Genomic DNA, 25,186 nt, shown 5'->3' with positions numbered 1-25,186 from the left:
TTGCGGGGAGAGGGCAGCAGCCAGGCACCTCGCCCCATCAGGCAGGCACCCGCCCGCCCGCGCCTCTCTCCTCTAGAGCCGGAGCCGCAAACACAGAGATTACTCGCAACACCCAGTGCGCCCGCGCGCAGCTCCGGCTCCTCCCCTCGACCTGCACAAGAGGGTGGAACGGGGCGGGCTGCAGAAAGACGGGACGCGCCGCGGCTTTTGATTGGCTGGCCGTCCGGCAGGGGCGCCTGGGTCGTCTCTCTCGCGCCACTTTCGGGCGCGTTGGCGCGAGCGGAGCGAGCGTGGTCAGGGCCATGGCGGAGAGCGAGAGCCGGCGCGGCGGTGAGAGGCGGGCGGGGCTGTGCGGCCGCTGCACGGAGCGTGGGGGGCTCGCGCAGCCCGGGGGCGGGTAGCGGCTGGACACGGGTGCAGCGGTAGGGGGCAGGCTGTGCATGGGGGGCGGCGGGGGTGTTGTGTTTGGACTCCCCTTAAGCGTGTCTCCGATTTCCTGGGCGGGGGTAGTAGTGCTGCAGGATCTGGGCGGGGCAGTTGGGAGTGGCCGCTTTTGGGGGTGCTTTTCGGGGGGGGGCACTTCATTGGTGTCCCCAAGATTCTCCTTGGAAGGTGACAGGGAGAGTGTGTTGAAATCGAGTCTGTCTTAAAAAAATAAACACACCCGCGTGTTAAAAGAATCTGGTGCTGACACTGGTCCCTGTGTCATCCTGCTGAATTTGTGGTTTTGCATCACTTGGTTTTTTTATTTTTATTTTTTTTTTTTTGAGAATGGTTTTTCTTCTTTCCGGGCTGGGTTTAAGCTCATACATAGAGGTAAATGTCTGTACCTGAAATGCTGTCAAGTGCATGGAATAAACATAGGGATGCGAGAACTATAACCCTTTTTAATTTAAACCCCCCTCGCTGTTTCATGAAAACCTAGTGTAGATGACAATCATGCCTAGCAGAAGTGTACTCTCCCTCTCCCCCCCCAGCCCACAAGATGTCCTTGTTTTTAGGACAGTTTTCTATACTTGATAGGTGCTGACTTTCCTCATATCATCACTGATTTGAGCCATAACATTACTGTTTTGAGCCCTGAATTCCTTCACCCTCTAAATCTAGTAAAATCAAAATCAGGGTACAGAGAAATTGTATTCAGTTTGCTTAGAGTGAAAATACCTCAGAGCATGCAAACAAAGTTTAATTCTGTGTATTTGACATAATTTTTTTTTTTAAAACTGCTGTTGTGGCTTAACAATAACTAGAAACCACTATTATTTATATTATAGCACTTGAGATCCCTAATCATAGACCAGGACTCAATTGTTCCAGGTACAGTACAAACATGGAACAAAAAGATGGTCCCTGCCTCTAAAGAGCTTACAGTCTAGTATCCAATAAGGGACAACATGTGGATACAGACAAACTGGGGGTACCAAGAGACCGTGATAATATTGGTTAGCATGATAGGCAATGGGCTCAGCATAGTAGCAACCTAACCATTAACAAGTTTTTATTTTGGTAGGTATCACAGCAAAGGAGAGTTTTAAGCAGGATAATATGTTAGTTTTGCAAATGTTTATGGGTAACTTCTCCTAAGCATGAGGAGCAGCATAGAAGGAAGCATGACAGCACTTGATCGAAAATTTAACAAGTGGGCAATGGAGGCTGACATCATGGGTAGATTGGAGGCGGGAGTCAACATCTTGTTAGTGAAGGAAAGATGATAGGTAGGGTTGGGACAAATAACTTATGTTCGGTGCAATAGAGCAGTGGTCCCCAACGCAGTACCTGCGGGCGCCATGGCATCTATGTGCACCTGCCTACTGGCCGCCAGACAAGCAGCTGCTGAAATGCCGCCGAGAAGCGGCGCCGCCAAAATGCCACTGATTTTCGGCCGCATTTCGGCGGCGACGCTTCTTGGCATTGCTGCTTCTCGGTTGCATTTCGGCAGCGATGCTTCTTGGCATTGCTGCTTCTCGGCCGCACTTCGGCGGCTGCTTGTCCGGTGGCCACACTCCTCGGCGGCTAGTCGTCCGGTGCCTGCCACATGGAAAGATTGGGGACCACTGCAATGGAGAAAGAGGAGCCAGTGGATGGGTGCAGCAAGGGTGGTGACATGGTCAAAGCAGGCTAGGAACATAATCTTTGCAGCAGCCGTCTGAATGGTTATATGTAGGGCCCTACCAATTGACTGTCCATTTTGGTCAGTTTCATGGTCCTAGGGTTTTAAAAATAGTCAATTTCATGGTTTCAGATGTTTATAGCTGAAATTTCAGGGTGTTGTAACCATGAGGATCCCAACCCAAAAAAGTGTTGGCGTGGGGGGGTCGCAAGGCTATTGTAGGGGGGGTTGTGGGTTTGCCACCCTTACTTCTGTGCTGCTGCTGTCGGGTGCTGCCTTCAGAGCTGGAGAGCAATGGCCAAGCTTTGAAACCAGCACCACCGCCAGCAGCAGTGCAGAAGTGAGGGTGGCAGAATATTGTGGGGGTGGATTGCCATACATTCTGGTTTCCTAGCAGCTTCCCGTCTGGGTTTGGGGGCTGACAGCCACCCTCACTTCTGCACTGCCTTCAGAACTCTGCTGCGGGGGATGCATTTCCCCCTCTTCCCCCCCCTCCAGATCCTGCAGCACTGCCCCACCCCCTGCCAAAGAAATCCAAGACCTGCTCAAAGGGAGCCCAAATACAACACCCCCATATAGACCCTGCCCCCCCACAATTTTTGAGGTCTGTGCTGCTATCCTCATTCTGCAGCTTCACAGAGCTTCACATGCTCTGGCCATGCCTCCTCTGCTCCTGCTCATGGGCAGATAAATTATTCCAAAGCTGTAAAAACTTTTATCAATATAATAACAAATACTTCAGAGGCAACTGTCCAGCTATATTCAGTGGACCAAAAAAGAGGGTGGGGGGTGGGTCACACACAAAGATCCTACTCAGCATCTGACATTTTGACTCATAGCTATTCAGGTTGGGTAGAACTGGGGGAGATGCTGTGAATTTGGTAGGGCCCTCGATATAAGCAGGGCAAGATCTTGCAAAGAACTTTGTGAAGGTGTACCTCTGCGTCTGCATGAGCCCCATTACAGTTAGTGGGGGTCAACCTCTGTTGATCTTTTTGTGGGAACTGGACCTCAATGATAGAGCTTTGCAAACAGTAACTTACAATGTGCTACTTTATTATCTAACTATTTTGGTTTAGAACAGGTCTTTACATTTTAATCAGTCGTGCTGGCTAAAAGAATAAATCTGTTAATCTGACATTAATATGGGGGCAGGTCTACATTAGAAGCACTACACTGGTGCAGCTGTGTTGCTGTAGCGTGTGTGATGAAGATGCTCTATGCTGACAGGAGAGCACTCTCCCGTCAGCATAATCACGTCACCTCTGCTAGAGGCGGAAGCTATGTTGGTGGGACACCTATCTAGTGTCCGATCACCAGCCATTGGAGATATTCACTACTAGCAGTCACAGATCGGCTACATGCCATTGTAGGCAATCTCATTATACCATCCCCTCCATAAATTTATCAAGCTCGGTTTTGAAACTGGTTAGGTTTTTTGCCCCCACTGCTCCCCTTGGAAGGCTGTTCCAGAGCTTCACTCCTCTGCTGGTTAGAAACATTTGTTTAATTTCATGTCTAAACTTGATGTCTAGTTTATATCCCAGGGGTCGGCAACCTTTCAGAAGTGATGTGCCGAGTCTTCATTTATTCACTCTAATGTAAGGTTTCGTGTGCCAGTAATACATTTTAACCTTTTTAGAAGGTCTCTTTCTATAAGTCTATACTATATAACTAAACTATTGTTGTATGTAAAGTAAATAAGGTTTTTAAAATGTTTAAGATGCTTCATTTAAAATTAAAATAAAACGCAGAGCCTCTGGACTGGTGGCCAGGACCTGGGCAGCGTGAGTGCCACTGAAAATCAGCTCGCATGCCGCCTTCGGCACGCATGCCATAGGTTGCCTACCCCTGTTATATCCATTTGTTCTTGTGTCCACATTGGTGCTTAACTTAAATAACTCCTCTCCCTCCCTGGTACTTATCCCTCGGTTTTATTTATAGAGCGTAATCGTATCTCCTCTCAGGCTTCTTTTGTCTGGCTAAACAAGCCAAACTCTTGGAGTCTCCTCTCCATAAGGTAGTTTTTCCTTATGGAGGAAAGTCATAAGGTAAGTTTTCCATTTCTCTGATCATCCTAGTAGCTTGTCTCTGCACCTGTTCCAGTTTGAATTCATCTTTCTTAAACATGGAAGACTAGAATTGCACAGAGTATTCAAGGTGAGGTCTCACCAGTGTCTTCTATAATGGTATTAACACTTCCCTGTCTCTACTGAAAATATCTTGCCTGATGCATTCTAGGGCTGCTTGTCACTGAGAGACTAAATAAAAGCATAAAGACGAAAGTTAGACGTCTAAAATAACCTTCCTTTCCAAATCATAGATAGTGACAGTTGATGCACCTCTAAAGGAGGTTGGGTGGCAGCTTAACAATTGTCACCCTTCCTTTCCTGAGTCTACTGTAGGTGCATTATTACCACAATCTACCTATTCTGCAGCTCAGCAGCTCCAACAATCCTTGATGTCTGGGCTACTTTCTTCAGTAGCTTCACGGCGCCGGATCAGCATTTTGGCACCACTGCTTTGTTCGTGCCTCTTCTGCACCCAATTGCGGACAGATTCTCTGCCTCCGCAGCAGCATGTGGATGGCAGTTTTGTTGCACCCTCCTATCTTCTACCTTCAGTGTGGTGTTTTTGAAGTGGGGGGGCAGTGGTGAGCAGTGGTCTCCCACACTAGCCCTTTCTTCCTCTCTGGGTTGGTTTTAAGTCAGATGACTGAACCCACCTGGAACCTCACTGCTGGCTCCTCTGCATCTTCTTGGTATGGCTGAGCAGCCTAAAAAGCACTGAACAAAATCTAAACAGTGCTCCGTCTATGAGACAGCCTTCCTGGCCTTGGCAGATGGTGAGTTGTGCTCAGCCTTCGGTCCCTAACTCTGTTAGGTCCCAGGGCCATGAGTCGGGCAGGAGAGGTGGGATCCCCTGCCCACCAGAGCAGCTGCAACTCCACTGGGAGAAAAATAGACCAGGAGTTTGTGAGGAGAGCAGGGAGAGACTCCAAAGAGAAGGAGTACCCCATGTTGTTCATTGTTCAAAAGCATGCGGGAGGAATCTGAGCCATTCTAGACCTCAAATGATTCAACAAGTGGATGAAGAAAACAAAGTTTCAGATGGAGACCCTGACCTCTCTGGTGTCATGCCTGTCGAAGGAGGATTTTCTGACTTCAGTGGATCTGGCAGATGGATATTGTAATGGTTCCTCGCTCTCCAATGGGGAGGGAGGCCACTCTGTCTCACCTTATTGGATGGTAACCCTTGGGCTTGGGTCGCGCTGGCGGGGCCGAGCTGTAAGCCGCCTATAGTTCTGTGGTCATCTAATAGAGGTAAACAAGCAATAACAGTCTGGGGCACTTGTCCTCACCCTTGGTTGGGGCAGAGCACTGAGTAGTTTTTAGCACGTAGCCCCTCAGTTGGTCCGGGCAGTACTTAATAATCTAAAGCTTTGCCCCACCCAAAGGGCCAGAGCCGGGGCAGGCTGCAGCGTTAGGCTCCTGGCTAAGGCAGTCAGTGAACACTCAGTCTGGGGCTCTAGCTCTTTGGGCGGGGCCAAGCAGGGAGCAGGTTGTAGCCAATGTTCCCTCTAATTTTTTCATTCATGCGCGGAATGCATTTTGTTACGTGCAGCACCAATATCGAGGTAGTGTGTAGATGTGTGCCACCAGTAGAAACAAAAAACATATATATAATTATTTTAAAAAGTTACCATAGGTATGGCCAATGGTACATGTAAAAGGGACTGTAAAGATTTCCTGGAATCTGACATTTTAGGGCCAGATCCTCAGCTGGTGTAAAGCAGCCATGAAGTCAATGGAACTACTTCAATTTACACTAGCTGAGGATTTGGCTGTTCAAGTGTATCATATTAGAATGACTTCCTTATCACTATTGCAAACGCATAGACTGAGTCTTATACACATAACAGGCTTTTCTGAAGGGCAGAAAACAATGAAATCCTATAATGTGCAACCCATATTTCAGATTGCAGTTCCCTTTGTTCAGTATTTAATCTGGTGGCTGGCAGTGCACAGCTGAACCTAAACTGAGATTCGTCACCCAAATGAAATGAAAATTCTATGGTGTCTTGAAGATATTTTTCTTTGGCTAAAGGTGTGGCATTTCATGGTCTTGTATAAATCTTGGTTTAGGATGTGGATCAGACTCAATAAGGTATATATTTCTGGCAGATAAAATACTGCTTATCCCCGTAAATCATGTGTAAACAGAGGCATCACAGAACAAAGAACAGAAACATTTAATTGCTGTAACATAAGATCTCCCTTTTAAAAAAAAAAAGGGGGCTGGGGCCGAGGGAGAGAAGTACCTGTCCATGCTGCAGCCCGATCAGGGCTGGGGCCAAGGGAGACACGCGCTTTTCCTGCATGCCCCAAGCTCCCTCAAACCCCCATCACCGCCCCTCACCTCACCCCACCCCACTGCCCTCACCCACGCTCTCTACACATTCTCCATGCTCACCTGTGTGCGCGGTTGGTTCGCGACCCTTGATGGCTCTTGTGCGGCTGCACAGGCATGCACCTTAGCGGGAGCACAGGCTATAGGCTAAGCCTCCTGGCTAATGCAGCTAGCAAACACTCAGGTAGGGATGAGCACCCACACAATCTAAGGGCTGGGGGCGGGGCGCACCAACCAAGTCTAGTGTCCTAGCTTGATGGACAGTAGACGTACATAGGCCTCCGTGGTGGGGAGTCTGCAACCTCAGGGGTGGCGTGGCACGGGCTGGGGGACGCAGGCCCACCAGACTCCACCACATCCCAGCCCAGGGCGCTAGCAGTGTTGGAGTGGTCCGCCACTGGTCAGCGGGGATCCAGCCGCAACACACTGACCTAGGAACAGTCATCAACGTAGCCAGGCAGTTGTTGGCTGCCCCTGGACTACTTTCTACCTCCCTGGGGTGTGGTATTTCTGGAATCCACAGTCCTCTGGCTCCTCTGGGTACACGGTGGATGGCAGTCCTGGCAACTCTCCTTCTGGGTCTGTCTCCTCTGGGGGCAGGGTGCTGCAGAGTGTAGGTTGATCTGCCGGGTGTCACAGCAGAATAGAGGTGTCCATCTCCTTTCCTGGCTGCTGCTCACCTGAGCTGCATAACCCTCCCTTTATACTTCCTGTCCCATCCTGGCGCTTCTGGCGAGACGAGTGGGGTGAGTTCGGCTCTGCCCACCAGGGAGTGTAGATAGAGGTCCCTCGCTCTCCAGTCCGGAGGGAGGCCACTCTGCCTCGTACACATACCTCCACAATCCTGTCAGACCTTGCCATCACAGGTTCCTAAGGTTTGCTTATGGCAGGAAGTAACATCAGTACTGGATGCTCTCATTGGGCTTGTCCTCTGCTCCTAGTGTGTTTACAAAGATGTTGGCAGTAATGATACCCTGCAACCTCAGTCAGGCTATCCATGTGTGCCCCTTCCTGGATGATACTTGTTCAGAACACCGTCCCAGGAAACAGCACATAGAGCCACATCGCTGACACCGAGTATCCTATAAGAACCCGCTTTATCAATGTCAAAAAAACCAACACATACTTAGGAGTGGACATAAATACCTTGATAGCAAGGATCTGTCCATCATTAGAAAGGTTCAAGAAGATTCAGGACCTCTTCATGTTGTTTGGGAGCTGCAAGAGGCCTGCTATAGCATTGGGCCTTCAACTACTAGGCCTCCTCGTATTGTGCATAGGAATCACTCCCTGGGTGCAATCATGCATCAGGTGCCTTCAGGGCTTCATCATAAAGGTACAGGACTACCTTGGAACACATGAAGGATCACGTAGGGGTCTCAACACAGGTGTTCAACTCCTTAAAATAGTGGTCAGCCCATGGCAATGTTCGCAAAGGTATGCCCCTATGCTGCCCAGATCCTCAAGTTCTCATAACCAACGCCAGCCTGGAGAGCTGGGGTGCACACTTGGGAGCCCAGACAGTTCTAGGCCCACATCATAAACCTTCTAGAGCTAAAAGCAATCAAGCTGGTGCAGTGAAGGTTCCAGTCCAGCCTAGAGGGGAACCCTGTCCTGATTCAGTCGGACAACACGACTGCCATCACGTGTGGACAACCAAGGGGGAGCAAGGACCCCAGTGTTACACACAGAAGCAATGGAAATTATGTGATGGGTAGAGAACTGTCTCCTGTTCCTCAGAGCAATTCATGTAAAGGGAGACCCGAACCAAAAGTGGATTGGCTCAACAACTCTGAGTGGTGCCCGAATTAGGGAGTCTTTGAGTTAATTGTCCAAATGTTCAGCGTTCCCTCAACTGATATATTCATTAACCATATGAATGCAAAGAGACCAAAGTACTTCACCAGGGAGGTGGATCCCAGATCTGGGGGACAGATTGCCTGTTGCACAGATGGCTGCAGGGTCTCCTCTGTGTGTTTCCACCCTTCCCATTACTAGGGAAGGTGGTTGAGAAAATAAAATGAGAACAGATAGCAGTCATATTGATAACTCCCCATTGACTGAGGAGACTCTGGTTTTCAGACTGAAAATAGGACCTCCACTACAACTCCTAAAGAGATGATACATCTTCTCACAAGGTCATCTTCATCATCTGGACGTCAGTTGGCTGCATTTAACAGCCTGGCTATTGAAAGGGAAGTGCTGGTATCGCTGGGTTTGTCCTTCAAAGTCATCAAGACACTGCTTTCATCTAGAAGAGTATCGACATTGAAAATGCATTCTTCCATCTGGGCCAAGTTCTGGTGCTAGGATCACAAAGCAAATCTTAGAAATACTAGCTATTTGGGACATTTTCTGAAAATGCTTTGACAGAGCTCTCCAACCCAGCACCATAGCTTGATGGGTATCTGCCCTCAGTAGCATGATGTTTGTGGGATCCCTGAGTTCTCTGGCAGAGCACCCTCAGGTAGCCAGATTCCTGGGAGCAGTCTGATTAACCGAGTTGGCAGTCAGACCACTCAACTGGTTGTATTGAGAGCCCTGACAAGCCATCCCATTGAATCGCTGACATCAGTGTCAGCATTCTATTTGTCCATCAAAACTGGCTTTCTGATACCCGTTATGTCTGCCAGGGGAGTGTTGGAGCTGGCAGTCTTTTCTGTGCAGGAACCTTACTGTTTGTTCCACAAGGACCAGGTGGTGCTTAGGACTCTGGAATTGTTTAGGTTGAAGGTGAATTCTTCCTTCCATGCTTCCCAGCAGGAGGTTCTCCTATTATTCTGTCCAAGGCCACAACATCTTACTGAGAAGGAGTGGCACACCTTAGATCAGCAGTGGGCAACCTGCGGCCCATCAGGGTAATATGCTGGCGGGCCGGGAGACAGTTGGTTTACATTGACCATGCACAGGCATGGCCGCCCGCAGCTCCCAGTGGCCGCAGTTCACTGTTCCTGGCCAATGGGAGCTGCAGGAAGTGGCGGCCCTCCACCCAGGGCCCTTCGGAGTGGCAGGCAGCATGTGGCCTCCTCCCTCCCCCCGAGCACTGGGCAGCACAGCCCCAGTGCCAGGGGCCCCCTCAGCACTGGGCAGCCCCAGCTACTCCAAGTCCCAGCCACCCTAGCCCCAGCCAGCTTCCCTTCCTGGAAGAGGAGCAGCCTACTTGGGCTAGGGTCAACTAGCAGCAAGAAGGGAGGGGGCTATGCAGGGCTGTGTGGGAGGGGGCTATGCAGGGCTGTGTGGGAGGGGGCTATGCAGGGCTGTGTGGGTAGGCTCAGTCTTCCCCTGCCTATTGGACGCTCCGCCCATGTTTTTAAGGAGTAATCAACAGTGGAACCATTGTTTCTCTAAAACTAATATTAAACAGTTACTGTGGATTAAATGTCTGAAAACAAGAACAATGCATAGTTGAATTGTACTTCTGATGTTTTTAATATTGATTTCAGCTACATCAGACTCTGGAAGTTTTGCACTATCACGTTCTCGCCGTGAGAAAAAATCTAAAAAAGGACACCAAGAAGCTCTAGAACTCTTGAAAAAGGCCAAGGCGGGTGAAAAAGTAAAATATGAGGTAAATAGTTAAATCTTTTCTCTTGCTTGAACTTTCTGTATAAAAACCTAAATTGAGTTTGGGAATATTGATCTTTGTCCTAACCTGTATAAAGCTGATCACTTGCTTCTGGAAATTATGGGGAATGTTAAGAAAACAGTATTAATCAAGACAAACTGGCCTGAAAGGTGTTTTATTAGTAAAATTTTTCGTGAGACAGTAGTTATTTCTGTATTTGCTACTTCTCTGTCCCTTGCCATTGGAAATTGAAGAAATTGGTGAGCAACATTTAATTTTCAGTCATTAAAATGACTTATTGTTTAAGCATGAAGTTTGATCTGCCTTGACAATTATTCTGTAGTGAAAGACTTGCCTTCAGGACTTCAGCACATATTAATTAAATAGTGGACTAGGAAACAACTTAACTTATGACTTTCAAAGGATTATCTGATCCACTATGGTAATGTTAAGGCACTGCATCTTGGAAGGAAAGGAAAAGTCAATTTATATTGAAGTATTAAACTACTACAAACTGCAGCAAAATGACGTAGTAACTAACCAGATATGCAACATCAGATAGCCTTTTTTCACCCACTTGGATGTGGACAGAGGTCAGGAATAATCAGACCACTCAAGTTGCATGTTCAGCTTAACATTGCCTTGTTTCTCAGGCCAGGTCTATGCTACACACTCACTTCAATATAACACTGTCGCTCAGGGGTGTGAAAAATCCACAACTGAGTGACATAGTTATATCGATCTTAGTGCTCTCTACACAGGGAGGGGATTATGTCTTTGGCTGGAGAGCTTCTCCCACTGACATAGCTACAGCCTCTTGCAGAGGTGGAGTTAAGCCAATGGGAGACCAGACGAGCTACAGCGATGGAGCTGCGCTGATGCAAGTTGGTAGTGTAGACCCCGTCTCACTCATAACTTTTTGTTAAATTAAAGTGTTTGCAAAGCTTACGTTGCAGTTGATATACCTTGTGAAGCATCCTGGAGGTACCCATGATTGTGAGGCACCTCACTATCAATTCCTTTAGCTGAGGAAGCCTTGTATGTTCCTGCTGTTGGTCAGTTCCCCAGCTCCACGAGACTTCGGCAACACGAGCACTGCCCTCCAGGCCTTTGCCAGTCCAACTGTTTCTTAACAGGTTAAGGGTAGGCACACTCTAACCCCCAAGTCTCTCACTGCACCACCTAGCCCCTGATCTGTGGTACACTCTCAGAATTCCCAGATCTTATATTCCCAAAGAAACAGTATACATAGCACTTAGATATGTGTATGGTAAAAACAGGAAGAAGGGTTACATATAAAGTAAAGTCATAAATGCATTCTAGAATCTAGACTTATTTCACTGGATACCCCTTTGACTAATAAAGCTTAGCTCCCAGAGTCTTTCCAGCGCTCATCAGCCAACCCTGGCTGTGATCTGTTTTTTGTTACATGAAGTAAGCTGATGTGTTTGCTTTCTAGGTGAAGGATGCAGAGTGAGTCCTAGTCTAGAAATCTGTTGTCTTCACATGTAAACAGGACTCCCGCCTGCTGATTTATTTTTTCTTGTAAATTTCCTCTCTGTAAAATCTTCAAATCTCTTCATTAGCATTCAGCTCAGCCTATAAATGGGCATCCATTGTGATCCATACAGTATTCAATTACATATAGCCAGGCACGTAAACATCTCTTGCCCGAAAGAAACTTTTTAATTCCCTTCTGGTGACCCCACCCAATTCATAGCCCCTAACAATAATTTTCACTATATTTACACCTATCTCCTTACATATTTTCTGTACATACATTTCACAATGATGATGAACATTGTGACACAGATCTCCACTGAAAGCCTTACATGACACCCTTTGGCAAACCAGTATGAAGATACTAGACCCTGGGGATCCCAGTAACCCTTAGGCACTCCTGTTCCCTCTGCCAGTTGGCACCAAGAAGTCCCTTAATAAAAGAACTAAAAAAGAGCCACCGTGGCTCAAATCCTAGTGAGGCAAATAGAAAGGAGCATAAACACTGCCAAATTAAGTGCAAGAATGTAATAAGAAAAACCAAAGAGGAGTTTGAAGAACGGCTAGCCAAAAACTCCAAAGGTAATAACAAAATGTTTTTTAAGTACATCAGAAGCAGGAAGCCTGCTAAACAACCAGTGGAGCCCCTGGATGATCGAGATAGAAAAGGAGCGCTTAAAGATGATAAAGTCATTGCGAGAAACTAAATGGATTCTTTGCTTCAGTCTTCATGGCTGAGGATGTTAGGGAGATTCCCAAACCTGAGCTGGCTTTTGTAGGTGACAAATCTGAGGAACTGTCACGGATTGAAGTGTCGCGAGAGGAGGTTTTGGAATTAATTGATAAACTTAACATTAACAAGTCACCGGGACCAGATGGCATTCATCCAAGAGTTCTGAAAGAACTCCAATGTGAAGTTGTGGAACTGTTAACTAAGGTTTGTAACCTGTCCTTTAAATCAGCTTCTGTAACCAATGACTGGAAGTTAGCTAATGTAACGCCAATATTTAAAAAGGGCTCTAGAGGTGGTCCCGGCAATTACAGACCGGTAAGTCTAATGTCTGTACCAGGCAAATTAGTCGAAACAATAGTTAAGAATAAAATTGTCCGACACATAGAAAAACATAAACTGTTGAGCAATACTCAACATGGCTTCTGTAAAGGGAAATTGTGTCTTACTAATCTATTAGAATTCTTTGAAGGGGTCAACAAACATGTGGACAAGGGGGATCCAGTGGACATAGTGTACTTAGATTTCCAGAAAGCCTTTGACAAGGTCCCTCACCAAAGGCTCTTATGTAAATTAAGCTGCCATGGGATAAAAGGGAAGGTCCTTTCATGGACTGAGAACTGGTTAAAAGACAGGGAACAAAGGGTAGGAATTAATGGTAAATTCTCAGACTAGAGAGGGGTAACTAGTGGTGTTCCCCAAGGGTCAGTCCTCGGACCGATCCTATTCAACTTATTCATAAATGACCTGGAGAAAGGGGTAAACAGTGAGGTGGCAAAGTTTGCAGATGATACTAAACTGCTCAAGATAGTTAAGATCAAAGCAGACTGTGAAGAACTTCAAAAAGATCTCACAAAACTAAGTGATTGGGCAACAAAATGGCAAATGAAATTTAATGTGGATAAATGTAAAGTAACGCACATTGGAAAAAATAACCCCAACTATACATGCAATATGATGGAGGCTAATTTAGCTACAACAAGTCAGGAAAAAGATCTTGGTGTCATCGTGGATAGTTCTCTGAAAATGTCCACGCAGTGTGCAGAGGCGGTCAAAAAAAGCAAACAGGATGTTAGGAATCATTAAAAAGGGATAGATAATAAGACTGAGAATATATTATTGCCCTTATATAAATCGATGGTACACCCTCAACTCGAATACTGCATACAGATGTGGTCTCCTCATCTCAAAAAAGATATACTGGCACTAGAAAAGTTTCAGAAAAGGGCAACTAAAATGATTAAGGGTTTGGAATGGGTCCCATATGAGGAGAGATTAAAGAGGCTAGGACTCTTCATCTTGGAAAAGAGGATATGATAGAGGTATATAAAATCATGAGTGATGTGGAGAAAGTGAATAAGGAAAAGTTATTTACTTATTCCCATAATACAAGAACTAGGTTTAAAACAAATAAAAGAGTTCTTCTTCACACAGCGCACAGTCAACTTGTGGAACTCCTTACCTGAAGAGGTTGTGAAGGCTAGGACTATAACAGGGTTTAAAAGAACTAGATAAATTCATGGAGGTTAAGTCCATTAATGGCTATTAGCCAGGATGGGTAAGGAATGGTGTCCCTAGCCTCTGTCTGTCAGAGGGTGGAGATGGATGGCAGGAGAGAGATCACTTGATCATTGCCTGTTAGGTTCACACCCTCTGGGCGCCTGGCATTGGCCACTGTTGGTAGACAGGATACTGGGCTAGATGGACCTTTGGTCTGACCCGGTACGGCCGTTCTTATGTTCTTATGCACTGTGATGCTTCCCTGGAGTACCCAAGATTGTGAGGCATTTCACTACCACCTGCCCTTAACATGAGGAAGCCTTGTCTGTGCCTGCCCAGGGTCAGGTCCCAGACCCGCCTCAGGAAACATATGCACTCTCCTCTTAGCCCACGCAGGCTCTGCTGTCCCTTTGGAGACAAGCAGTAGGTGCACTCCAGCCCCTGAGGTTCCCAAACACCCCCTTGGCTTATCCAGCCCCCAGTTCCACTGCATGCTCACAGAATTCACAGCTCCTCTATTCCCAAAGCAACAGTACATCTCAGAATCCTCTCTCCGCTCAATTTACAGCACTTATGCTTGTTTTCACTATAACCATATGGCAGTTTTTATTTAACAGAGAATAGAGCAGTGGTTCTCAACCTTTTATACTGGTGACCCCTTTCACATAGCAAGTCTCTGAGTGTGACTCCCCCCTTATAAATTAAAAACACTTTTTTATATAACACCATTATAAATGCTGGAGGCAAAGTGGGGTTGGGGTGGAGGTTGACAGCATGCGACCCCTCCCCCCCGGAAATAACCTAATGACCCCTTGAGGGGTCCCGACCCCCGGTTTGAGAACCCCTGGAATAGAGATTAGAAAAGAAGCAAGAAGAATTAATGGAAACAAAGGGTTACATGTAAAATAAAATCATAATACTCTTTCCCTAGGACCTAACAAGACATTCTCCTGTCTCCTAAAGGTTAACTCATCCAAAGTCTCTCTCCCAGCGTTAAACAACCAGACTGGCTGTGATCTAGTTTACTGAAATCGAAGTAAACTAGATCCACTGCGTTAAACAACCAGACATAGCGTTGTCCACTAGCGCTTTTGTCCATGAAATTGTCGGTCAGGTGTGGGTTTTTTCACACCCCTGACTGACAAAAGTGCCAATGTAGAGAGACCCTAAATCCTGAACCGTAGTAGACTAGACAGTATTTAGCCCAATCAGTTTTTCTCACCCTGCTGGATGTTGCAGGTAGGTTAGTTCTCAATACACAGGCTTCCCCTTTAAGCCTAGGATGAGTCTCCTCAGTTCAAGTCTGTCTTCCCAGTGTACTTGTTGCTTCCAGCATAGGTGGGGGAGGTGAAAGGTAAAAGCATGATGTCAGTGTCCCCTATTTTATATCCTAAGTCTATGTGCCTGGAAAACACTAGCCCAGACATATCCTGGTGGGCTTTGCTGAGTCACAGAATTGAGCAATCTCCCATTGTGTGATGCTTGCACAGCTCTCTTACAGCTTTGTAAATTCCTTGATTACAACTCCCCCGCTGATTAATGGTCATTTAACACCCACCTGGGAGTGGATCACCCCCTTAGTTGTCAGGGAGGACTGGCAGTGAATGACCCTGAAACTTGCAATATATTTCAGTAACAACCATACAGCAAAATCTCATAACTTCATACACACTAACAATATACATATTTTGACTGAACAATCTGTTTCAGCAGATCATGACCTTTCATATATGATATCTTACATGGTATTCCTTCTATGAAATAGATCATAATTATACGATGGGGTGAATATGGGGGCTCCATGGTGCTGTTTTGAGGTACATAGTGTCACAATACTAAAAAGCAAAAACAAAACACCTCAAACTGAAGGAAGCCCTGCACTTGCTATTTCTGAACAGTTCACCCTGGTGTGATTAGAGAAGAAAAATCCAATCTAGTCTGAGTCCTTGATAAAGCTGCTTTATTAAAAATATGATAGCTTGAGAATAATTCTGGTATGAATTAATATGAATATCTAAATATGCCTTGCTTGCAGGTTGAGGAGTTCACAAGTGTTTATGAAGAAGTTGATGAAGCACAATACTCCAAGATGGTCAGGGAACGCCAGGATGACGATTGGATTGTAGATGATGGTGTGTAAGATTAATTTAGGGGGCTCCCTTTATATGCTGAGTAGAAGCATAAAATATATGTGGGTATTCTTGCATATATTTCTAAGCCACAGGTTGAATGGCTCACAAGTTCCAATATCTTTTGTATGCATTTTAAAAAACAAATCATAAAAATTACCCTGAAATTATCTTAACTCCATCAGGTTTCATGAAAACGTTTCCTCAAAATGTAAATGCCTCAGTGCCCTCTATAGATTATCAGTTATAATACAGACAAAAAAATGAGCTGCTACACTGAGACATTTGATCTAGATTTTTAAAGCAATTTACGTGTTGCGGCACTCAACATCACAATGCCGAACTGATTTAGGAGTCCTTAGGAGACTAAGTGCCTAAATCTCTTTTAAAAGCAAAAATCAGAGTCCTAAATCAGTTAGGTATTGTGTCGCTGAGTGCCGCAACACATAAATAGCTTTAAAAATCTGGGTCTTTATGCCTAAGCATTGTTGAATTTATAATAACACTTTCAAGATCAGTGATTCAAATATTTTACATTGACTGCAGATACAGTGACTTTGTTCCATTTAAAAATGGTTCCCTATTGCAAACTACAGATATATTTTTAGCTGATCATGTACTAAAGTAGTTACTTTGAGCCAAACCCCGTTATAACTTGGTTTGTTTTTTAGTTTATTTTTGTACTCAAAATATATAGATTTATAAAGTAATGAAAAATCAAGAGTTTGTTAAACAGAGGAAGCCCCTTAGCGATGGAGATTAAGTTTAAATTTCATCTTTCTGAATTTGCAAAGGGTCACTTAAAGTTTATTATAACCTTCTTCTTGTACAGATGGGATAGGTTATGTAGAAGATGGAAGGGAGATCTTTGATGAAGATCTAGAAGATGATGTCCTTGGTTCCAAGAAGAAAGGTAAATGAATTAAACTCTTGAAAGTTTCTCTGGTTGCTTTCGTGCATAAAATTGGGTACTTCTGTTGACTTCATCCAGTGGAAATGGGTCAGTAAGCCCAAATATTAGCACAGCTTCCTGGGAAGGACAGCTTGTACAGGTGTCATTGATACCGGAAGTGACAGAGGTTACATAAATGTGTCTGGAACCAGGGTTTGGCCTGCAGAGCCTCTGTTTATCCTTGGTGATGGTGTGTGAGATGTTGATTATCAGAGCTTAGAAATGTAGGGATGAAAGAGACTGAGAGGTCATCTAGGCCAGCCCCCTGCACTGAGGCAGGACCAAGTATGCCTAGACCATCTAAAAAATCTGTTTTAAAAACCTGCAACGTGGGGGATTCCACAACCTCCTTTGGAAGCCTGTGCCAGTTCTTAAGTATGCTTTATATTTAGGAAGTTTTTGCTCATATCTAACCTAAATCTCTCTTGCTACAGATTAAGCCCATTACTACTTGTCCTGCCTTCAGTAGACATGGAGAACAATTGATCACAGTCCTCTTTATAACAGTATTTAACATATTTGAAGACTGTTATTGGGTCTCCCCTCAGTCTTCTTTTCTCAAGACTAAACTTAGGCAGTTTTTTTAGCCTTTATCTTGTTGTCTTAAACCTAGACGACGTGCTTTCTGAACAGTTTTCATTTGTGTAGTACAAATGAACTTGATGCTAATAGTATGAATACGCAATCAAAGTGTTGATGGTGGTAGTAGTAGTAGTATTTACAATCTTTGTCAGTAAAGCTGTTCATTTCAGTGGTCTGCTGTGATCTATGTTGGTTCACAATTGGCAGTTTAGCTAATAAGTTAATGTTGTTACTACAGGTTTGTATGTGTAAAAGAACATTACAATGCTTTGGTTTTAGCTGGATCCTTAATAGTTGACTAAGTTTCTTTTAAGTGTGTACACTAAGTTATACTACATTATGTCCTGCTGTGTCTTAAATACTGGGCCAATGAGGACTTGAGACGCTCAACAGATTCTTCACTTAGAATCGTAGACTTTAAGGTCAGAAGGGACCATTATGATCATCTAGTCTGACCTCCTGCACAACGCAGGCCACAGAATCTCACGCACCCACTCCTGTATCAAACCTATGTCTGAGCCATTGAAGTCCTCAAATTGTGGTTCAAAGACTTCAGGGTGCAGAGAATCTTCCAGCAAGTGACCCGTGCCCCACGCTGCAAAGGAAGGCATTCCCCCCGCCGCCCCCCCCCCCCGCCCGGGCCTCTGCCAATCTGCCCTGGAGGAAAATTCCTTCCCGACCCCAAATATGGCGATCAGCTAAACCCTGAGCATGTGGACAAGACTCACCAGCCAGACTCCCCATAAAGAATTCTCTGTAGTAACTCAGATCCCACCCCATCTAATATCCCATCATAGGCCATTGGGCATATTTACCGCTAATAGTCAAAGATCAATTAATTGCCAAAATTAGGCTATCCCATCATACCATCCCCTCCATAAACGTATCAAGATTAGACTTGAAGCCAGATATGTCTTTTGCCCCCACTGCTCCCTTGGAAGGCTGTTCCAGAACTTCACTCCTCTGATGGTTAGAAACCTTCGTCTAATTTCAAGTCTAAACTTCCCGATGGCCAGTTTATATCCATTTGTTGTTGTGTCCACATTGGTACTGAGCTTAAATAATTCCTCTCCCTTTCTGGTATTTATTCCTCTGATATATTTATAGAGAGCAATCACATCTCCCCCCAGCCTTCTTTTGGTTAGGCTAAACAAGCCAAGCTCTTTGAGTCTCCTTTCATAAGATAGGTTTTCCATTCCTCGGATCATCCTAGTAGCCCTTCTCTGTACCTGTTCCAGTTTGAATTCATCCTTCTTAAACATGGGAGACCAGACTGCACACAATATTCCAGATGAGGTCTCACCAGTGCCTGGTATAACGGTACTAACACTTCCTTATCTCTACTGGAAATACCTTGCCTGATGCATCCCAAGATGGCATTAGCTTTTTTCATGGCCATATCACATTGGCGGCTCTTAGTCATCCTGTGATCAACCAATACTCCAAGGTCCTTCTCCTCCTCTGTTACTTCCAACTGATGGGTCCCCAGCTTATAACAATAATTCTTGTTGTTAATCCCTAAATGCATGACCTTGCACTTTTCACTATTAAATTTCATCCTATTACATTACTATAGTCCAGTTTACAAGGTCATCCAGTTCTTCCTGTATGATATCCCGGGGTCCTTCTCTGTATTGGCAATACCTCCCAGCTTTGTGTCAGCTGTAAACTTTATTAGCACATTCCCACTTTTTGTGCCAAGGTCAGTAATAAAAAGATTAAATAAGATTGGTCCCAAAACTGATCCCTGAGGAACTCCACTAGTAACCTCTCTCCAGCCTCACAGTTCACCTTTCAGTACGACCTGTTGTAGTCTCCCCTTTAACCAGTTCCTTATCCATCTTTCAATTTTCTTATTGATCCCTATCTTTTCCAATTTAGCTAATAATTCCCCATATGGAACCATATCAAATGCATTACTGAAATCGAAGTAAACTAGATCCACTCGTTTCCTTTGTCTAAAAAATCTGTTACCTCCTCCAAGAAGGAGATCAGGTTGGTTTGGCATGATCTACCTTTTGTAAAACCATGTTGTATTTTGTCCCAATTACCATTAACCTCAGTGTCCTTAACTACTTTCTCCTTCATAATTTTTTCCAAGACCTTGCATACAACAGATGTCAAACTAACAGGCCTGTAGTTGCCCGGATCACTTTTTTTCCCTTTCTTAAAGATAGGAACTATGTTAGCAATTCTCCAGTCATACAGTACAACCTCTGAGTTTACAGATTCATTAAAAATTCTTGCTAATAGGCTTGCAATTTCATGTGCCAGTTCCTTTAATGTTCTTGGATGAAGATTATCTGAGCCCCATGACTTAGTCCCAATAAGCTGTTCGAGTTTGGCTTCTACCTCGGATGTGGTAATATCTACCTCCATATTCTCATTCCCATTTGTCATCCTACCATTATCCCGAAGCTCCTCATTAAAGACTGAGGCAATGCATTTGTTCAGATATTGGGCCATGCCTAAATTATCCTTAACCTCCACTCCATCCTCAGTGTTTAGTGGTCCCACTTCTTCTTTCTTTTCTTCGTCTTTATATGGCTATAGAACCTTTTACTATTGGTTTTAATTCCCTTTGCAAGGTCTAACTCTACATGGCTTTTGGCCTTTCTCACTTTATCCCTACATGTTCTGACCTTAATAAGGTAGCTTTCCTTGCTGATCACTCCCATCTTCCATTCCTTGTAGGCTTTTTGCTTTTTCTTAATCACCTCTCTGAGATGCTTGCTCATCCAGCTTGGTCTACAACTCCTGCCTATGAATTTTTTCCCCTTTCTAGGGATGCAGGCTTCTGATAGTTTCTGTAACTTTGACTTGAAGTAATTCTAGCTCTCCTCCACCTTTAGATCCACAAGTTCTTCGGTCCACTCCACTTCCCTAACTAATTTCCTTAATTTTTTAAAGTCAGTCTTTTTAAAATCAAAAAGCCCTGGTGGGCTGGGCTGGTTTGTTTACCTGCCCCTTCCGCAGGTTCGGCCGATCGCGGCTCCCACTGGCCGCGGTTCACAGTCCCAAGCCAATGGGAGCCGCTGGAAGCGGTGCGGGCCGAGGGATGTGCTGGCTGCTGCTTCCTGCCGCCCCCATTGGCCTGGAGCGGTGAACTGCGGCCAGTGGGAGCCACGATCGGCCGGACCTGCGGAGGTTGTGCAGACTGCATGTGACTTTACAAAATGCTGTGACTTAAACAAAATAAGCATGGGCCCTGGATTTCAATGGTATTTAACTATATATGGTGACATAAGTTTTACAGTCCTTCTCTTTTAGCTAGAACATCACGAAAAAGCTGCACTTGAGTGAATTTCAAGTTTCACTTCTAAATTGCTATGAAGTATTTTTCAGCATATATTGAAAGCAATCACATCCTTTTTCTGTTTATTAAAAAAAAAAAAAATCATTCATTTCCCTTATCAAACCTTACGTGCAACCTTTTCTGTAGAGGTTAGTGGAGCAATATTCAGGACAAATTTGTGTAGTCTTGCTTGTTACTCTACAGTCTGCCCAACTTTCTTCAAACTTACTGTTCAACCTGTAGAGTAAAACGGTTAACTTTCAGACCAAACCAGTGTGACTAGCCAAAGTTTTAATAGGGCAAAAACAACACTTATAATAGAGCTCTGTAAATTTTCTTGTAGCCATTTAGATATTTGTCATCTTTTGGCACTGTTTATAATAAAATGTCTTAAGTTTGATAAACATTCAGTGCTACTTGAATGAAGCTGCATCAGTGGTGATTGGGGTCTCATGTTTTAATGACCAGCTATCTAACTGAAATAATAACTTTAACTTATGAAAGTGAGCCAACGTTAAGTCATACAAACATTTTCAAAAAATCCAGTAAGTCTTTTTGTCTTCAAACAAGTGTAATTAATTTCTTAAATATGGAAATGTCTGTTCACTTTTTTCCTTATTGGTCTACTTTAAAGAGGTTGGGGCTTTAGACATTTCCATATGTAACTTGCATGCTTAAGCCTGTGATTATGTATTCATAAATATACAGTAAATCTAATTTATACTGCTAGTTCCATCATGGACAATCTAAAGAGATTTACAAATGATATGCAGGGATCCCTTTCTCCAATAGAGAGGTGAAATGTTGCAATTGTGTAACATCATTTTGCTGCTCTAGCATCTTTAGATGGAGTGTGCAGGATGTAATTACCCAAAGTTTAATATCTGCACTCTTGTCAAAAATGCCATAGGCTCTCCACTGGCAACAAATGATCAGAAACTCTTAAAACTCATGCACTTTCAATAGCGTAGTGCCCCTAACATTATGCTGGGCTCAATAGTGACTACCAAGTGCCTCTTACTGAAGTATAAACATAGTTTCTTATAACAACTGCGTTTACCATAGAGGCTTTCTGTCCTAGCACTGGGATACTCTTGATGAGCTTGTGAGATCAGACAGGATTTCAGAATAGGCAGCAGGTTTAAAACAAAAGGAAGTATTTTTTCAAACAACACACAGTCAGTCTGTGGAACTCTTTGCCAGAGGATGTTGTGAAAGCCAAGATATAACAGGGTTCAAGAAAGAACTAGATAAGTTCATGGAGTATTAGTCCATCAATGGCTATTAGCCAGGATGGGCAGAGATGGTGACCCTAGCCTCTGTTTGCCAGAAGCTGGGAATGGACGACAGGGGATGGATCACTTGATGATGATGATTGATGATGATCTGTTCTGTTCATTCCCTCTGAGGCACCTGGCATTGGCCACTGTCAGAGGAAGACAGGATACTGGGCTAGATGGACCTTTGGTCTGATCCAGTATGGCTGTTCTTATGTTCTTTAGTGCTTTCTTTGTGTTTAAAAACTTGACTGAATTTCTTTTGGTTCTTGTGAAAGCTACCAGTTAATAACCTTGAGGACAGAAGACATCTGTTTATCTGCAGGATATGTACAGGGGCAAGGGAAGCTTCTGCACAGCTCCCTGAGGGCAGGTCTACACAAACATGTAGTTTGCAGCAAGCTGGGGTATGAATCTATCCCACACTAGCTGTCCATGTGGACCCTGATGATGTGCACTAATGAACTAGACACGCTAGGTAACTTGACTAAGGTCACATAGGAAATCATTGGCAACACAAAGAATCAGACCTTGTCTCCATGGTCCTAGGCTTGCTAACTAACCACTGGACCATCTTTCCTCTATGCAAATACTCTACTGTACCATACTCTGGAGCAGTGGTTCTCAACCTATTTACTGTTACAGGCCACCTGTGCGGCCCACAATGAGTTATTTGGGTCGCATCCAATACTACCTGTATGGCCCTGTGGATGTCACATGGGCTGCATTGCTGTGCTGATTGGGCTGTAGGTTGAGAACCACTGCTGTAGTGACCATGTTTTAGTATATGAGAGGTAGTTCAGTAATTGGCCTGTGTGATACTTCCAAGGAGGCTACAAACTCTGGTGATAGCTTTTTGTAATTAATTCTGAATGTAATTAGATTGTAACGCTTTGCATGAACTGCGAACTTAGGCTGGATACGAGCGAGTAGCCTAAAGGTTAAAGATGATCCCTTTACCAATTCCATCAACTGTGCAGCCCCCACTGATAACTGGAGCCTTTAATTATTTGAGAAATCACTTCTCTCTCTTGCTCCTGTAGGAAAAGGTGACAAAACATCCACAAATGACAAAAAGAATGTGAAGAAGTCTGTGGTGTCAAAGCCAAACACCATCAAGTCTATGTTTATGGCTAGTGCAGGGAAGAAAAACACAGATGTAAGTTGTATTTTTATATTTCAATTTAAATGTCCTACCTTCAGTTAGACTTGTAACTTTATTTTCTTTACTCAAAGTGACAAATGTTTTGGTTACTACCGTTTGACTTTTTTTAATCAATTGGCACACAAGCCAGACTTAAAAGCTCTCACTGAGAGTTTCTGGGTGCTGGTCACTCTTGAAAATCTGGCCCATGGTATGTGGGGAACTTCCTTATTCTGTATTGACCGAGTCTTTCGGTTCAGTTAAGTGCATATAATTAAGTCTATATAGCTAATACAGCTGTCTAATATTTTACAGAAAACTGTAGACTTGTCCAAGGATGACTTACTCGGGGATATTCTGCAAGATCTGAATGCTGAGGTAAGTAGTTGAATTCTGAGGGGTATAATGTACTGAACACCCCAATCAATGATGCAATTCATCCAGTTATCAGAAGTTTTTAAGAAGCATTTTTTTTTTTTAAATGGACCACCTAAGATTTTATTATTTTAGTGAAGTCATTCCCAACTCTTGGCTGTGACAATCTTTGTCCCGTGAGTCATCTTTAGGTACACAAAAAGTCAGGTCAGCCAATGACTCTAGTTAATCAGCATGACAGTACTCATTACTGTATTAGCAGACTTCCTTAAAATTACAAAGACTAACACTTTCAACAGCACGTATCGCAATGTCCTTTGGCGTTACTGAACATGACACATCATTAATATAAATTAAAATTACAAATATATTTTAAAAAAGTTAGAACATTGCCATGTCCTTCACTTAACTTTGCTATAAATATTCGATACTCATTCCCATGCTATCTGATACCTAACTATAGGGTTATGTCACCTTATTAACTGTTACTAACATCACAAACATCTAAATAGTTCAGGAAATGCTTTCATGCTATCCTGATATTGTCTGCTGTTGCAAGGCATATGTGAAATACCAGATTTTGTGGAGGCTAAGTGAGAAAAACATTTTAATACAAAATACTTTCATTATATTTTCACTTAAGTATACAGTCTGTTGTTGTGGAATAGTTGGCTAGTTAATAAAGCTTTGGAGTTCACTAATGTTCTAAATGGCGTTGTCTCTTTCTGCGTTTATGGGCACAAATGTACATCTTAAAATTGCTTGTCCACTAGTATGCCAGTGCTGAAAACCAACTACAAATTTTCCTAAATAACCCATTCTCCTGAACTATTGTCTACTGAAACAGTTTGTAAAGCCAACACGTTAAACTTATGACTCTCAGCCATAACTGAATTTTTAACTTTTTTTGTCATACTTCATATTAGCTGTAGTCTAAAAAAATCTACGGTGAGGGATGAGAAGCATTTGAAAAACTTTCCATTGCATCCACACATTTTTAACTGAATTTCTTTGGCTCTTGTTGATCTCCAAACTTCATCCAAAGATTTGTGTTGTCAAAACGCCTTCTTTTATTTAAATGCCAGCAGTGTGCTTGATGCTGTATAAAATACAAAGAAAGATGGTCCCTCTCCTGTGACTTGTGATCTAAAATTTTTATTGACTTTCTTTTCACACCAGGATTTTGTATAATACTATATTATCAGTTGGCATAAGACTCCCACTGCTGCTTTGACTGTTCTGGACCCCCTTGGCCATTGTTTTGCATTCTCCTCTAGTTTAGGAGCAAGCTATGTAGCTGCTTTTAATTTTTTTTTTAAATTAATTTTTTCACAATGTTAACACTCAAAACCAAAAACGTATTAGAATCCTTGTGGCCTTGTCACTTTAAGTAAATTTGGGGGGGGAAAAAGTTGCTTAGTTGGTGTGGAAGGATTTCTCACTCGCTTTGGGAGCGTCTCCTCAAATTCCCTAAGTGAAGATACTTAGTGTCACTTTTTGTTGGGACTCTGATACTTTTGTAGTAGCTGATGCAGCATGCATGCAGAGTTAGAGGGTGAAGAGAAAAATTGGGTGGCTTTTTCCTTCTCTGTCAAATTCTACTAACGCAGGGCCATT

The 25,186-nt window shown here is 43.9% G+C and overlaps 1 protein-coding gene across 2 annotated transcripts in view; it reads left to right on the top strand.

Annotated features, from left to right (window-relative positions):
- Positions 1–248: 248 nt before the first annotated feature.
- POLA1 (DNA polymerase alpha 1, catalytic subunit) overlaps positions 249–25,186 on the top strand; it is a 332,559-nt gene continuing 307,621 nt past the window's right edge. For both annotated transcript variants that reach the window (XM_054005937.1, XM_054005938.1), the window contains exons 1-6: positions 249–330; positions 9,964–10,088; positions 15,851–15,947; positions 16,777–16,857; positions 23,094–23,209; positions 23,510–23,572. In XM_054005937.1, coding sequence (XP_053861912.1) covers positions 303–330; positions 9,964–10,088; positions 15,851–15,947; positions 16,777–16,857; positions 23,094–23,209; positions 23,510–23,572 — 510 coding nt within the window. In that variant the 5' untranslated portion in view covers positions 249–302. The remainder of the gene's footprint in view (positions 331–9,963; positions 10,089–15,850; positions 15,948–16,776; positions 16,858–23,093; positions 23,210–23,509; positions 23,573–25,186) is intronic.

This window comes from Malaclemys terrapin, chromosome 1 (genome assembly GCF_027887155.1).
Source record: "Malaclemys terrapin pileata isolate rMalTer1 chromosome 1, rMalTer1.hap1, whole genome shotgun sequence".
Taxonomy (NCBI): domain Eukaryota; kingdom Metazoa; phylum Chordata; order Testudines; family Emydidae; genus Malaclemys; species Malaclemys terrapin.
This window is presented reverse-complemented; position numbering and strand designations above follow the sequence as displayed.